Raw genomic sequence first — 17986 nt, forward strand, 5'->3', positions numbered from 1 at the left:
CTAGGTTAGCTCTCATACTCTAGGTGGCATTCTGCCTTCTCCCTACAGTTTTCATCCATTAGCTTCGCCCACAACTACAATCCCGACGCTGTGTTTTAACGTTTAGAAACTTCAATAATCATCGCGTGCGATACGGCTTTCAAAATATATGGAAAGATTCCATACAACTATGGGTGCCTCCATCCGACGAAACTACACTTCCCGAGTTACGCTTACACACAGGTGTTCTGAGCATGCTAGAGAGCTAATTAGCACAGGTGGTCGCCTATAACCGCGGGAAGTAGGGGTGCTGAGGGTGCTGCAGCACCCCTTGAAGAATCAGAAGAAAAATAATATATACAGTGCATTCAGAAAGTATTCAGACCCCTTGACTTTTTCCACATTTTGTTACGTTACAGACTTATTCTAAAATCGATTACATTATTTCTTTTCCTCATCAATCTACACACAACACCCCATAATGACAAAGCAAAAACAGGTTTTTAGAATTTTTTGCAAACATACCTTATTTACATAAGTATTCAGACCCTTTGTTATGAGACTCGAAATAGAGCTCAGGTTCATCCTGTTTCCATTGATCATACTTGAGATGTTTCTACAACTTGATTGGGAGAATCTTCCAGAAGGACAACCATCTCTGCAGCACTCCACCAATCAGGCCTTTATCATAGAGTGGCCAGATGGAAGCCACTCCTCAGTAAAAGGCACATGACAGGAGTTTGCCAAAAGGACCTAAAGGACTCTCAGACCATGATAAACAAGATTCTCTGGTCTGATGAAACCAAGATTGAACTCTTTGGCCTGAATGCCAAGCGTCAAGTCTGGAGGAAACCCTACGGTGAAGCATGGTGGTGGCAGCATTATGCTGTGGGGATGTTTTTCAGTGGCATTGACTGGGGACTAGTCAGGATCGAGGCAAAGATGAACGGAGCAAAGTACAGAAAGATCCTTGATGAAAACCTGCTCCAGAGCGCTCAGGACCTCAGACTGGAGCGAAGATTCACCTTCCAACAGGACAACGACCCTAAGCCCACAGCCAAGAAAACGCAGGAGTGGCTTCGGGACAAGTCTCTGAATGTCCTTGAGTGACCCAGCCAGAGCCCGGACTTGAACCCGATCTAACATCTCTGGAGAGACCTGAAAATAGCTGTGCAGCGACGCTCCCCATCCAACCTGACAGAGCTTGAGAGGATCTGCAGAGAAGAATGGGAGAAACTCTCCAAATACAGGTGTGCCAAGCTTGTAGCGTCATACCCAAGAAGACTTGAGGCTGTAATCGCTGCCAAAGGTGCTTCACCAAAGTGCTGAGTAAAGGGTCTGAAGACTTATGTAAATGTAATTTTTCTGTTTTTTATTTTTAATACATTTGCAAATATTTCTAAAAACCTGTGTTTTCTTTGTGATGATGGGGTATTGTGTGTAGATTGATGAGAGAAAAAAAACAATTTAATCAATTTTAAAACAAGGCTGTTATGTAACAAAATGTGGAAAAAGTCAAGGGGTCTGAATACTTTCCGAATGCACTGTAGGCTGGTCATCTAGGTTTGTACCTGTAGACTTTCCATCACCATGGAGAAAAACAATGCACAATACAGTAATTGAGTACATTGAGACATCAAGTGCTTTGTGAGGATGTGGCTCAGTTGGTAGAGCATGGCGCTTTCAATGCTAGGGTTGTGGGATTCGATTCCCATGGGGGACAAGTACGAAAATGTATGCACTCACTACTGTAAATTGCTATGGATAAGAGCGACTACTAAAATGAAAAAGGAATGAATAGACCATTTCAGTTATTCACATAGAAATAAGTTGCATTTGCAAAGTATTTCAAGAAACTGGAAAAAATATCAAGCAAGTATTTTTATATTCCACAAGTCAGATTAACTGTTTTGTACAGATAATTATCAGACTCAAATTACAAATGCTGGTAAACACTCAAATACATGTAGTTTACATTTTTTCAGAAAAGTAGGGCACTGGGCCTTAACTAGTCCTGTATTAGCAGACCAATATAGACATCGTCAGCATTACAAAAAAATCCCCCATGGCAAAAAAAAGTCACAGCACTCCCACCCCAAACTACTTCCGGTGGCTATGTGGTCACCTCTTTTGTCTTCCATAAACAAGCGCTGTAACCAGGGGCGGTGTGTTCATTAGGGCGATATGGGCGACGCACTGCCAAACGGGAAAAGGAAGGGATTTTTTTCTAATCAATTATATCACGGCAACAGTGTTCTAATCTAGACGTCTGATCTGCCACTAAATGTCCAATCAGGCTAAAGTCGTGCTTCAAATGGCCCCGCCCCTTTTGGGGCGATTTCAGTCAGGTTGAAAATCGCCCCAGAAGTCTCTCATAGACTCTCATGTAAAATCTTTTTTTTTCAAATATCAGAGCTTTCAATACAATCTCTATCGGTTCCGGGAGGGCTTGCACTTACGCGCTTTCGTCATACGTAACATAACCATGAACGTAACTAAGAAAAGAGCGGGTAGCAGCGTCAATCAATTCACGTACTACTGTCAAGATGGCTAGCGTTCAGTGCAACTCGATTGTCTCTTTGAAAGAAGTTCCTTTTTGTCGGCGAACAAATCAAGATAAATTGGCAACGAAACAATTAGGACCTCCCAGACCAAATGTAATAATTCAACAGGTTTCTACTAAAGGGGGAAAGTCCTACACCCGAGGATTTTCCAAAAATTGGTACGAACGAAAAACCTGGCTAGCAGGCTGCGATGTAGCTAATGCAGTCTTCTGCTACCCCTGCTTACTCTTTCACCCTGAAGGCGGCACGGCAGACAGCACCGCTTGGACAGCGACTGGTGTAACGGACATGCACCATCTTTCAGAAAAGATTAAGAAACATGAGCTGTCAAAGACCCACATGGATAGCTGTTTGAGATTGTCTGCTTTGGGGAGAGTGAACATTGCCACTCAACTGGATGAGGGATACAGGCTAGCTGTCCGCCGCCACAACGATGAGGTTAGCAAGAACCGCCACATCCTCAGCCGGCTAATCCAGTGTGTGAAGTTTTGCGGAGTGTTTGAGTTAGCTTTGCGAGGCAAAGATGAAACTGAGGGCTCCACCAACCCTGGTATTTTTCTTGGACTTGTCAACTTTGTGGCACAATTAGATGAGGTGTTTTATGGAAATGCATATTGTTTATGCAGTGTTGAGGAATGTGAAAGAACACCCTTGATTATTTTTACTGTGATAACTTATTTTGCTTTTGTAAGCCAACACTTTTGAGATCAGTCAATAAATGCTTCTGGTATTGACTTATATGCTGCCCCTGTCTTCATGTTGTTGCTGGACATATCTTTTTTAAAATGTGTGTAGGTCACCTAAATCATCAGAAAAATTGCCCCCCCCCGAGAATTTTTTCAGGAGCCGCCACTGGCTGTAACATATGGCCACGTGGGAACACTAAACCTATCAAGGTGTATATCAATTTAACCTTTTGTTTTTTAGAAAATGATTTCTCTCTGATATAGAAGATAAGGTCCTTATGCTTCCAAAACCGTACCGCAAGTGACGCGTGTTAATGTTCAGATTGAGAATTGAGGCTCTTAACAAAACTCCCCCATACAGAAGACGCCTTCGTCCAATGACTCTTATGTGTAGTGTAATGTATTGGAACTGAGAGTCATGATCAAGGTCTAGGTCACTTGTTATGCTTGAAACATTTTCAGTGTGATCCATATCTTTTCAACTGTACAACTGTCATGATGTGAGATTAGGAATTATATTGAGTCTAGAGTGGATTGCATTAACTAACTAAAACAGATGTGTGATTGCCCTCAATATTGGACCTACTGTTATGAATTGCAGATGTGTCTTTTGTGTTCAGCACTCAGCCATGCTTCAGTGTTTCCACGTCCCACCACCAGATGTCAGTTTAGAGACGAGGAGGGATGATGTTTTTGTTCTTCCTGATAAACACGAGACCCCAAAACCGACGAGATTATCGCAGGAACATCTGATGCGTAGCATCATCGTTCATCCAGAAATACTTGAATCTGTCCGATAACCACCGGGTGGAGACAACAATGTGAGAGGCCCGACACAAAGACGGCTAACGTCGTTGCTGATCGGACAACCTTGGGTACCAGTGAGTACATTCATGTAACTAAACACGGTTCAGGAAATTGTTCGTATCATGTCTCAACGTCGTCTTCCAGGATAGAAAGCTAACGTTAGCAAGCTAGCACTCAAAACCCGACAGTTTAATACTAGCCTAGCGCCAGTTAGCTTGCCAGCTAGAAGTGTGATGTGATATGGGGATGGATGCATGTACACATTTGAGCTAGCAACCCTGTCAATTCTTCCTGCCTAGTCTGCTACTACGTTAGATAATGACATTATTTTTTGTCAAATGTACCTGCATCATTTTATCGATTATCATACGGTACAATAGCAAGCCCCCTCTATTTCTACACCCAAAATAATGCAATTATACTGTAAACAGCCAGCTAGCTTCCCTCGTTATAACACCAACAGCTGGTTAGCTTACATTTACATTTACATTTTAGTCATTTAGCAGACGCTCTTATCCAGAGCGATTTACAGGAGCAATTAGGGTTAAGTGCCTTGCTCAAGGGCACATCGACAGATTTTTCACCTAGTCGGTTCGGGGATTAGAACCAGCGACCTTTCGGTTACTGGCACAACGCTCTTAACCACTAAGCTACCTGCCGCCCCATACCTTTAGCCGTTAGCTGTATGTTAGTCTGATTAATCTGGCTGTAATACAAAATTAATTGGTATATAACTACAGCCTGAAACTAATGCCTGTAAAATCGTGTAAATATTCCTAATAGCCAGAATGTTGAATAAAATTACATTTAAACTTTCTCTACCGGTTGTCTGTGCGGTTTGTCCGAAATTTCAAACAATATCCATAGGAAAGTAAATTCTTTAGAGAACCTATAGGTATATGGTTCGGTTAGGCACTGAGTTAAAATTAGTTTTATATTGGATACTCGGTATTCTCCTCCACAGCTATTGAACCAAGCATGCCATGACAATTAACATTTTACATTCGGAATCGGGAGGATGGAGAAGAATCAACACATTTTTTTTATGTCAAATTGTTTTAATCTGATTTCAATCTTTAAAGGTGCGCTATGCAGAAATCGCTCCGCCATTACCTGCTTAAATTCTAATAGTTTACCTAATTTCAGTTTGTGACAAAACAAGCAAGTATAGTGTAGATAATCATTGTACCATCTAAACTGCTGTGAAATACATTTTCCATAACCAAATAGATTGTATTTTCAGCTGTTTGAATCTGGTGTACAAAACTTAAAGTAAAAGACTCAAAAACAAAACTTAAGAATAGGAAGCATAGAACAGCGCACATAGAACAGATCTACCGCTTCTTAGGCTTGCTTTCAATGAGAATGACATATCTATAACACATTTCTATGTGAATTTGGTCATATTGCCCAAAAAGTTACATATTGCAGCTTTTTTTTTACTACAAAAAAAAGTGTAGATAGTTCTCCATCCTCCCCTGATTTAAAGTATACTATTTTCATTGTCATGGAATGCTTGGTTCAATAGCTATTGAGGAGAGAACCAAATATACAATATAAAACACATTTTACCTAGGTGCAGAACCAAACCATATAGATAGATAGATAGAGTGCCTTAAAGTATTCACATGTAGTTACTACGTTTAGCATTTGTAGGGCAGTACACACGATACCCCATAATGTGTTGGAATTATGTTTTAGAAATGTGTACAAATTAAGCTGCAAATGTCTTGAGTCGATAAGTATTCAACCCCTTTGTTTATGGCAAGCCTAAATATGTTCAGGAGTAAAAATCTGCTTAACAAGTCATATATAATACACTATATATACAAAAGTATGTGGACACCCCTTCAAATTAGTGGATTCGGCTATTTCAGCCACACCTGTTGCTGACGTGTATAAAATCGAGCACACAGCCATGCAATCTCCATAGGGAACATTGGCAGTAGAATGGCATTTACTGAAGAGCTAAGTGACTTTCAACGTGGCACCGTCATAGGATGCCACCTTTCCAACAAGTCAGTTAGTCAAATTTCTGCCCTGCTAGAGCTGCCGCGGTCAACTGCAAGTGCTGTTATTGTGAAGTGGAAACTTGTAGGAGCAACAACGGCTCATCCGTAAAGTGGTAGGCCACACAAGCTCACAGAACAGGACCGCAGAGTGTTGAAGCGCAACGCGTAAAAATAGTCTGTCCTCGGTTGCAACACTCACTACTGAGTTCCAAACTGCCTTTGGAAGCAACATCAGAGCAAGAACTGTTCGTCGGGAGCGTCATAAAATGGGTTTCCATGGCCGAGCAGCCGCACACAAGCCTAAGATCACCATGTGCAATACCAAGCGTCGGCTGGAGTGGTGTAAAGCTTGCTGCCATTGGACTCTGGAGCAGTGGAAACGCGTTCTCTGGAGTGATGAATCACGCTTCACCATCTGGCAGTCCGAAGGACAAATCTGGGTTTGGCGGATGCCAGGAGAACGCTACCTGCCCCAATGCATAGTGCCAACTGTAAAGTTTGGTGGAGGAGGAATAATGGTCTGCGGCTGTTTTTCGTGGTTCGGTCTAGGCCCCTTAGTTCCAGTGAAGGGAAATCTTAACGCGACAGCAGGGTTGCCCAACCATGTTCCTGGAGAGCTACCCTCCTGTAGGTTTTCGCTCCAACTCCAGGTGTTACTGACCTGATTCATCTTATCAACTTTCTAATTATTAGAATCAGGTGTGCTAGATTAGCGTTGGAGCAAAAACCTACAGGACGGTAGCTCTCCAGGAACAGGGTTGGGCAGTCCTGCGCTATAGCATACAATGACATTCTAGACAATTCTGTGCTTCCAACTTTGTGGCAACAGTTTGGGGAAGGCCCTTTCCTGTTACAGCATGACAATGCACCTTGCGCAACGCAAGGTCCATACTTTGTCGAGATCGGTGTGGAAGAACTTGACTGGCCTGCACAGAGCCCTGACCTCAACCTCATCGAACACCTTTGGGATAAATTGGAACGCCGACTGCGAGCCAGGACTAATTGCCCAACATCAGTGCCCGACCTCACTAATGCTCTTGTGGCTGAATGGAAGCAAGTCCCCGCAGCAATGTTGGAACATCTAGTGGAAATCCTTCCCAGAAGAGTGGAGGCTGTTATAGCAGCAAAGGGGGAACCAACTCCATATTAATGACCACGATTTTGGAATGAGATATTCAATGAGCAGGTCATGTAGGGTATGTTGCATGGACTCACTCTGTGTGCAATAATAGTGTTTAACATGATTTTTGAATGACTACCTTATCTCTGTACCCCACACATACAATTATCTGTAAGGTCCCTCAGTTGAGCAGTGAATTTCAAACACAGATTCTACCACAAAGATCAGGGAGGTTTTCCAATGCCTCACAAATAAGGGTACCTATTGGTAGATGGGTCCCCCCAAAAAAGTACACATTGAGTATCCCTTTGAGCATAAAGTTATTAATTACACTGTGGATGGTGTATCAATACACCCAGTCACTACAAATATTCAGGGGTGTTCCTAACAGTTGCCGGAGAGGAAGGAAACCGCTCAGGGATTTCACTGAGGTCAATGGTGACTCAGTTACAGAGTTTAATGGCTATGATTGGAGAAAACAACTGAGGATGGTTACTCCGCAATACTGACCTAAATGACAGAGTGAAAAGAAAGAAGCCTGTACAGCAGGTGTTCCCAAACGTTTTTGGCCCACGATCCCATTTGGATATCTGAAAATTCTCGCGACCCCAAACATGCGGGAAAAATTATGTAGCCTAATTATCAGCCAATGTTAACTTTTTTATTTGGGGCTATGGCAGTCAATTGAAAAACATTGTAACCGTATTTCTGATTGGTCTTCTCAACTCACCATCACATGCTTTTAATGTGGGGCTATGACAGTCAATTGCAAATTAGTCAGACATAATGTATCTTATCTCATCACCACTAATGAGATGGGTGTGCTTGATGCATGTCGTGTCTGAGATTCTCAAAGTCAGGGTGTGGTCGACAGTTTGCACCTCATCTCTGCTGTCACATCCAACCTGGATCGATATTTGGTTTTAATGCAGACGAGAGCACTGAATCTAGCTTTTAAAAAATAAATGTTTTAGTCATTTAGCAGACGCTCTTATCCAGAACGACTTACAGGAGCAATTAGGGTTAAGTGCCTTGCTCAAGCTTCACACAGATATGAGCTGGCGAAGGGTACCAAGCGTTTTATGGTGCTTTCAAGACAACTGGGAACTTGAAAAATACAAGGTCAAATCATGACGTCAGTGATCTTTAGGTTGTAAAGTCAGATCTCTAGAATGAGGCCCGAGTTCCCGAGTTGGAATTCCGAGTTGGATGACTGTTAAAAAATAATCCATTACTTATGTAAATAAGGTATTTCTGTTTCTATTTGTAATAAATTTGCAAACATTTCTAAACCTGTTTTCGCTTTGTCATTATGGGGTATTGTGTGTAGATTGATGAGGAAAATAAATAATGTAATCAATTTTATAATAAGGCTGTAACGTAACAATGTGGAAAAAGTCAAGGGGTCTGAATACTTTCTGAATGCACTGTATTAAGAAGCAAAGTGAAAACAGCGTCATTGTCATCAACATTGTTGCTTGTGCTGCATTGACCATGCAGACTGAATGCAAGTGTCTCATGGTCAAGCAACAACAAATGCGCTCCTTGAGTGACAGAGGAGGGGCTAGGTCTATGTGGAAAGCGGAGTAAACTATAAAAATGGACGTTACACGCGGCGTATCACATTTAACAAACCAAACATTCAAATTCCGTTATAGAAGGTAAAGTAAAAACCCAAACCGGTCTGTGCATCAAAACCGGTATATCGTAAAGGCCAGGGGTATTCAAAAACATTCTAACCGTATTTCTGATTAGTCTTCTCAACTCACCACGAGGTCCAGAGTTTTCTGTTCTATCTGTCCCTGATTAGAGGGGAACAATGAAATAATGTAGTGAAACTGGCTTTGAGGTGCAGATTTGAGTTGAAGGCCTAATACCTTTGGGACACCTGGGAGTTTTCAATGGTTGTAACCAGAGTCCTTTGCCTTTGTTAACAAACAGAGTAGTCTAACCTTCCATTTTTGTTTACATTTCTTTCAGGTACATGTGATGCTCAACTGAAGAGACTGGCTACTTTTGGATCCTTTCAACACAATATTCTCAATCCCTTTCTGGGTCCAAAAACTTGTGTTCTATTGTTGACACATTTTAAACAAATTGATAATTTTTTAGAGTAGTGCAGGATGGAATTATTATTTTGTGTTGAGTTCTTCTCATTTTTTCATAGTCGACCAATGCCCCACTAAGTTTGAATGATAGGAAGCTAAAGAAAATAAATTGACTGGAAGGCCCAGTTGCTAAAGCATATTTATAAAGCTGGGAGAGGCAGCAGCAAGATGCTGTCCTCTACAGACATGGATTCACTGGCCAGTGTGAGAAGGAGTCTGGTCCCTCAGACGTCTTAATGAAGGCCCTGTTCTGACTGAGAACTGAGACCAAGGTCCTATAAGGCTAACAAGTGAGGCACTGACCTCTCCTGCTGTTGGCTAGCCTTTATATTCTGTGTAGTAGGATCCCCACATTGCCCCCTAAAGCCTCAAGATGGGCCTGTTCTTAGACTTCAACCCCTTTGATAACCTGTTGTGCATTCTCCTGGGCATCTCCTTCACGGTGTGGTTCACCCTACTGCTCGTCTTCATCATCGTGCCTGCCATCTTTGGTGTGTCCTTTGGCATTCGACAGCTCTACATGAAAACACTACTGAAGATCTTTGAGGTGAGTGGGAACCACTTGACTGTTTGCAGGGGTTCCTTGATGTTATCAGTTTGTGGTCAGAGAGGACATCACATCTGACATTTGCACATGTGTGATTCATATGAATGATCAATAATGGATGCTAGGCATATACATTTCACATAACATTTATGACTGAAGTAGACTTGAGTGGAGTGCATGGATTATGCTCACGCTGCAGTTATGTGGCTGTTTCTTGTGTGAACGTGCACTTGACCCAAACTGGGGCTTAGCAATGGGAATGCAGTTTTGTATAGGTCATGCGCTCCCTCCCCACCTCCAATCCCTCACCTCCTACATCAAAGCTCTATTGTGTGAGTTGAGTTCAGGTCCGCATTTTCACTGTGCTTCATTTCCTTCCAATGAAGTCTTGACAAACCCTTTTGTGGTCACAGGGAGGCTGAGGCAGAACATGTGATGTACAACGGATATAATGAGTGTGTAATAGCACACGAGCATAAAGTTAGCAGTTTCACTCTAATCAATGACTCAACAATGTAATGCTTGTCAATATAATGAGCTACTACCAAAAGAGTAAGGTTTGGGTAAATCCATTGGAGTTCCATCACTTTTTGACAGCACCCCTTTTGATTTATACGAAAACTACCATACATATTTTCCCATTGTATAAGTGCTCAGAAAGTGACTTTTTGGACCTGAATGCCAAAACATTTGAGAGATAAAGGTGTTCAATGTTGACCTATTTTGCATACCCCACCATACCATGAGACATGTCTTCATCACTGGAAAATATAAACGGTTGAGATTTATAAAATTTTAAAGCAAACAGGGTTGTCAAACTATTTTATAATTTCTTGAAAAAAAGGGTTAAATAAAAATGGTAATGTTTTTACCTTAAATGTAATTTTCTAAAAAAGCGTAAACTCATATTCATATTCACATATGTTGTAGCTTAGACCCTATTTTATATAATCTGTTTTTGTGTTGTGCTCACCATTTGGCAGACTAAATAGCCTTGGTTTCTGAAATGACTGCCTCGCCTGGTTCACCAACTACTTCTCAGATAGAGTTCAATGTGTCATATCGGAGGGCCTGTTGTCTGGACCTCTTGCAGTCTCTATGGGGGTGCCACAGGGTTCAATTCTCAGGCCGACTCTATTCTCTGTGTATATCAATGATGTCGTTCTTGCTGCTGGTGACGCTCAGATCCACCTCTACGCAGACGACACCATTTTGTATACATCTGGCCCTTCATTGGACACTGTTAACAAACCTCCAAACGAGCTTCAATGCCATACAACACTCTTTCCGTGGCCTCCAACTGCTCTTAAACGCTAGTAAAACTAAATGCATGCTCTTCAATCGAACGCTGCTTGCACCCGCCCGCCTGACTAGAATCACTACTCTCGGCGGGTCTGACTTAGAATATGTGAACAACTACAAATACATAGGTGTCTGGTTAGACCGTAAACTCTCCTTCCAGACTCACATTAAGCATCTCCAATCCAAAGTTAAATCTAGAATCGGCTTCCTATTTTGCAACAAAGCCTCCTTCACTCATGCTGCTAAACATGCCCTCGTAAAACGGACTATCCTACCGATCCTTGACTTCGGCGATGTCATTTACAAAATAGCTTCCAACACTCTACTCAGCAAATTGGATGTAGTCTATCACAGTGCCATCCGTTTTGTCACCAAAGCCCCATATACTACCCACCATTGTGACCTGTATGCTCTCGTTGGCTGGCCCTCACTACATATTCGTTGCCAAACCCACTGGCTCCAGGTCATCTATAAATCACTTCTAGGCAAATCCCCGCCTTATCTTAGATCATTGGTCACCATAGCAACACCCACCCGTAGTATGCATTCCAGCAGGTATATCTCACTGGTCATCCCCAAAGCCAACACCTCCTTTGGCTGCCATTCCTTCCAGTTCTCTGCTGCAAATGACTGGAACGAACTGCAAAAATCTCTGAAGCTGGAGACACTTATCTCCCTCCCTCACTAACTTTAAGCATCAGTTGTCAGAGCAGCTTACCGATCACTGCACCTGTACACAGCCCATCTGTAATTAGCCCACCCAACTACCTCAACCCCATATTGTTATTTACATTGTTATTGATTTAGTTAATTTGCACCCCAGTATCTCTATTTGCACATCATCTTCTGCACATCTATCATTCCAGTGTTAATACTAAATTGTAATTATTTTGCACTATGGCCTATTTATTGCCTTACCTCCATAACTTACTACATTTTCTATTGTGTTATTGACTGTACGTTTTGTTTATTCCATATGTAACTCTGTGTTGTTTTTATCTCACTGCTTTATCTTGGCCAGGTCGCAGTTGTAAATGAGAACTTGTTCTCAACTGGCTTACCTGGTTAAAAAAAGGTGAAATAAATAAAAATACATTTCTTGAGACACAACATGCTCTTGAATACAGGGTGGGTGTCATGGTTTGGCTGATAAATGTACTAAAATGGAATACAATTGAAAGTTCAACTTTCAAATGGTACCACAAAGATGGTTAGAGGTCCACACATCAGAGAATGTTGACTAGAATGGGAATATATGTTGTTTGAAATTATACGGTCAATCCTCCATAGGAAACCTATTGAAATCATAGAAATATACAGGCCTGTACAGGCCAGTCATGTTCTTCCACACCGATCTCGACAAACCATCTCTGTATGGACCTCGCTTTGTGCACGGGGGCATTGTCATGCTGAAACAGGAAAGGGCCTTCCCCAAACTGTTGCCACAAAGTTGGAAGCACAGAATTGTCTAGAATGTCATTGTATGCTGTAGCGTTAAGATTTCCCTTCACTGGAACTAAAGGGCCTAGCCCGAACCGTGAAAAACTGTTAGTTACTCTCACTCGGATATCAATAACATGGCATAGGTCATGGCAAAATGTGTAGAATAGCAGGTAATTAGCAGTAAAACTGCAACAAATGTTGTTAATAAAATTATGTTAAAAGATCCCTCTGTACATATTAAATTATAGTTTTGAATCCCGGCGCTAGCAGATACCTTCCTGTCATTGTGCTAACGCTAGTTAGCATTGGCTCGCGAAACTACCTCTTAACTTCCTTCATACTGGACAAAAATACATTAAAATGGTATCCACAAGTTCATCTGAATACTTATCCCTTTAGTGTGTAGTGGCTAATTGTAGAGCTAATAGGCTATGTGTTTGTAGATTGACTGATGTGAATGAAGCTACAGTAAACAATGTGATAAGGGCTTAGGTCATTTTTGCGTTTCTCCAAATAGCATTTTAAAGAGTTTTTTAAAAGTAAATGAGCTTAAACTTTCTTAAAGTTGTCTCCGGACCTCACTAACACTCAGACCCTGGTTACGGCCCTGGAAACCATTAATTTCATATTTGAGTGATATAAAATAAGTGAACTATACCTGACAAGTATGAGTGGTTTAGGTTGATTTTCCCATCCTTTTTGGCTCTGCCTGTCAAGCAGCAGAAGGGTGCATTTGCCGATGTACTGTTAGTTGATAATGTTTATTTTAAAATGTTGTACAAACATAGTGGTAAGTAGACCTAATGTACATTTTTCTCCAACCTACGTATACCTACCTAGTGAAGTTAGCTAATCACGATTGCTGCTGACAGACATGATACGCTACATTGATTGATGGAACACGTCAAATTGGCTAGCTAGCTAATAACAGATCACGTCAATATGGCTAGTTAAAAAGCAAACTTTCAAAGAATAAACTAGGTGGCTGTATCCAAATATTGTTTGATTTGCTTGCCATCTATAGTGGTGATGACAGTAGTCCGACTGACAACTTTACCAGGACGAGGACTCGGCGATGTCAAGCTCTTTCCAAAAGCCAAATCTCTGACTAAGCTAGCTAGCTAAATGCCAAATGGATAGGATACCCAGCCTCAAAATAATAAAATAAAAAATGTTTCTGAAAATACATTATCAATTGATGTTTACTGATCGTGAAAGCATGCATTTACTTGCTGTACAAGCATTTCGCTACACCCGCAATGACATCTGCTAAAAAAGTGTATGTGACCAATAAAATTGGATTTGATTTGTATAACGCTAATAGAACTAAATGTGGAATAATTGTTCTGACTATGCTCTTCAAGAGGGGATGATATTAAAAACCAAATATTTATAATATTTATTTAACAATCCCTTGAAAACGGCACGTACAGTGGGGGAAAAAAAGTATTTAGTCAGCCACCAATTGTGCAAGTTCTCCCACTTAAAAAGATGAGAGGCCTGTAATTTTCATCATAGGTACACGTCAACTATGACAGACAAATTGAGAAAAATAAATCCAGAAAATCACATTGTAGGATTTTTAATGAATTTATTTGCAAATGATGGTGGAAAATAAGTATTTGGTCACCTACAAACAAGCAAGATTTCTGGCTCTCACAGACAGTCACACTCCAAACTCCACTATGGCCAAGACCAAAGAGCTGTCAAAGGACACCAGAAACAAAATTGTAGACCTGCACCAGGCTGGGAAGACTGAATCTGCAATAGGTAAGCAGCTTGGTTTGAAGAAATCAACTGTGGGAGCAATTATTAGGAAATGGAAGACATACAAGACCATTGATAATCTCCCTCGATCTGTGGCTCCACGCAAGATCTCACCCCGTGGGGTCAAAATGATCACAAGAACGGTGAGCAAAAATCCCAGAACCACACGGGGGGACCTAGTGAATGACCTGCAGAGAGCTGGGACCAAAGTAACAAAGCCTACCATCAGTAACACACTACGCCGCCAGGGACTCAAATCCTGCAGTGCCAGACGTGTCCCCCTGCTTAAGCCAGTACATGTCCAGGCCCGTCTGATGTTTGCTAGAGTGCATTTGGATGATCCAGAAGAGGATTGGGAGAATGTCATATGGTTAGATGAAACCAAAATAGAAATTTTTGGTAAAAACTCAACTCGTCATGTTTGGAGGACAAAGAATGCTGAGTTGCATCCAAAGAACACCATACCTACTGTGAAGCATGGGGGTGGAAACATCATGATTTGGGGCTGTTTTTCTGCAAAGGGACCAGTACGACTGATTCGTGTAAAAGAAAGAATGAATGGGGCCATGTATCGTGAGATTTTGAGTGAAAACCTCCTTCCATCAGCAAGGGCATTGAAGATGAAACGTGGCTGGGTCTTTCAGCATGACAATGATCCCAAACACACCGCCCGGGCAACGAAGGAGTGGCTTCGTAAGAAGCATTTCAAGGTCCTGGAGTGGCCTAGCCAGTCTCCAGATCTCAACCCCATAGAAAATCTTTGGAGGGAGTTGAAAGTCCGTGTTGCCCAGCGACAGCCCCAAAACATCACTGCTCTAGAGGAGATCTGCATGGAGGAATGGGCCAAAATACCAGCAACAGTGTGTGAAAACCTTGTGAAGACTTGCAGAAAACGTTTGACCTGTGTCATTGCCAACAAAGGGTATATAACAAAGTATTGAGAAACTTTTGTTATTGACCAAATACTTATTTTCCACCATAATTTGCAAATAAATTCATTAAAAATCGTACAATGTCATTTTCTGGATTTTTTTTCCCTCATTTTGTCTGTCATAGTTGACGTGTACCTATGATGAAAATTACAGGCCTCTCTCATCTTTTTAAGTGGGAGAACTTGCACAATTGGTGGCTGACTAAATACTTTTTTCCCCCCACTGTAGTTGTCAATGGTTTTAGTGGCGCTGGGGTCTCTTTGCCCTCCAGCAGCCAAATCGAACGCTCTGCACCATATTGTGATGTTTTATTGATAACGACCTATCCAAGACCACGTTGTGTCTCAAGCTATGGCGGGCACAACACAAAAACCTGAGAAGTTGTAAGGTCTAAGCTACAACGTATGTGAATCAGAAAAAAATCTGTATGTGCAAAACATTTGAGATAATTGACGTTAAAGGTTAATTATTTTATGGAACGTTTTGTTTAAATCAAAAGGGATACAGTCCAAAAGTGATTGAATTCAAATGGTTTTACCCGTTGTAAATGATTATGTAAATCTCAATGTGACTCATATTTAAAAGGAAAAGTGCAGAGACTGGAGCAAAAAATATGGTCAAAGGAAACTTTATCTCGACCTTGTTTACATCAATCCAATGCTTTCTAACTTTAGCAGTACATGTAAGAAGAATCAAGTTAGCTACCTAGATTATTTTTTTCATGTTAGCTAGTGATAGTGATCAAAGATTATCTATATACTGACAAGGTACTGGAATGACCACTCTAACAATGGGAATAAATGTTGACAAAGGCGGAAGGTAGGCGGGATCAGGCGAGACATTCTAGATGTTCGATCGGGTTCAAGTCCGGGCTCTGGCTGTGCCACTCAAGGACATTGAGACATGTCTCGAAGCCACTCCTGCATTGTCTTGGCTGTGTGCTTAGGGTCGTGGTTCTCAGGCCATTCAGGCCAAAGAGTTCAATCTTGGTTTCAGCAGACCAGAGAATCTTGTTTCTCATGGTCTGAGAGTCTTTAGGTGCCTTTTGGCAAACTCCAAGCGGCCTTCATGTGCCTTTTACTGAGGAGTGGTTTCTGTCTGGCCACTCTACCATAAAGGCCTGATTGGTGGAGTGCTGCAGAGATGGTTGTCCTTCTGGAAGGTTCACCCATCTCCACAGAGGAACTCTAGAGCTCTGTCAGAGTGACCATCGGGTTCTTGGTCACCTCCCTGACCAAGACCCTTCTCCCCCTATTGCTCAGTTTGGCTGGGCGGCCAGCTCTAGGAAGAGTCTTGGTGGTTCCAAACTGCTTCCATTTAAGAATGATGGAGGCCACTGTGTTCTAGGGGACCTTCAATGCTGCAGAAATGTTTTGGTACCCTTCCCCAGATCTGTGCTTCGACACAATCCTGTCTCTGAGCTCTACGGACAATTCCTTCGACCTCATGACTTTGTTTTTACGCTGACATACTGTTAACTGTGGGACCTTTATATAGACAGGTGTGTGCCTTCCCAAATCATGTCCAGTCAATTGAATGTACCACAGGTAGACTCCAATCAAGTTGTAGAAACATCTCAAGGATGATCAATGGAAACAGGATGCACCTGAGCTCAATTTCGAGTCTCATAGCGAAGGGTCTGAATACAACAGGTGCAGACATTACAGTGAAATGCTTACTTACAGCCCTTAAATAAATGCACTGTTGGTTAAGGGCTGTAAGTAAGCATTTCACTGTAATGTCTGCACCTGTTGTATTCGGTGCATGTGACCAATAAAATTTGATTTGATTTGAATACTTATGTTTACATATCTTGCATTACTCATCTCATATGTATATACTGTATTATATAATATTATACTGTATCTTAGTCCATGCCACTCTGTCATTGCTTGTCCATATATGTATATATTCTTAAATTCCATTCCTTACTTAGATTTGTGTGTATTGTTGTGAAATTGTTAGATATTACTTGTTAGATATTACTGCACTGTCGGAGCTAGAAGCACAACCATTTAGCTACACCCGCAATAACATCTGCTAAACACGTGTATGTGACAAATGCAATTTGATTGGAATGAGATATTTCTGTTTTTGATTGTTTATACATTTGCAAAATTTTCTAAAAACCAGTTTTTGCTTTGTCATTATGGGGTATCGTGTGTAGATTGAGGATTTTTATTTATTTAATCAATGTTAAAGCTGTAACAAAATGTGGAAAAAGTCAAGGGGTCTGAATACTTTCCGAAGGCACTGTACATGTCCATTTAATATGTTATTTACATATCAAGCGTTTGTGCGTCTCACTGGTAGAAACAGGCCAGCTACTTTTCCTGGTTGTAAGCAAACCACAATATCCAGGATTCTTCGTGATTTCAGGACGTGGATGACTACCCCGTGGAGTTGATGTGAGAAATATCAAAATGTCTGTGTTTGTAGCCAGCACTGAGGTCTCAACTGATGGGGTTGTCATGTCGTCGAACGTTGAAAGGTGATGCTATTCCATCGATTTTCCCCTTCACTTCTAAGAGGAAGGCATCCGATCAGCCAACATCAGTGCAGCAGAAAAGAGGAGAAGCTGAGGTAAGGTAGCTAACGTTACCTAGCTAGCGAACTACATTTGTTTAGCTAAACCAAAATCTAGCTAGCTAGCTTTCATACTACGCTGTCTAACCATTCCAAAGCATATCAATGTAATTAGCCAGTTGCAATCTGGCGA

General features: G+C 41.5%; 1 protein-coding gene across 1 annotated transcript in view; it reads left to right on the forward strand.

The window, feature by feature from the left end:
- Positions 1-3931: 3931 nt before the first annotated feature.
- LOC121584846 (glycerol-3-phosphate acyltransferase 4-like) overlaps positions 3932-17986 on the forward strand; it is a 65922-nt gene continuing 51867 nt past the window's right edge. Inside the window, exons 1-2 of the mRNA XM_041901006.2 lie at positions 3932-4110; positions 9149-9823. Of these exons, the coding sequence (XP_041756940.1) occupies positions 9650-9823 (174 nt within the window). The 5' untranslated portion in view covers positions 3932-4110; positions 9149-9649. The remainder of the gene's footprint in view (positions 4111-9148; positions 9824-17986) is intronic.

Source organism: Coregonus clupeaformis, chromosome 16 (assembly GCF_020615455.1).
Source record: "Coregonus clupeaformis isolate EN_2021a chromosome 16, ASM2061545v1, whole genome shotgun sequence".
NCBI classification, from domain to species: domain Eukaryota; kingdom Metazoa; phylum Chordata; class Actinopteri; order Salmoniformes; family Salmonidae; genus Coregonus; species Coregonus clupeaformis.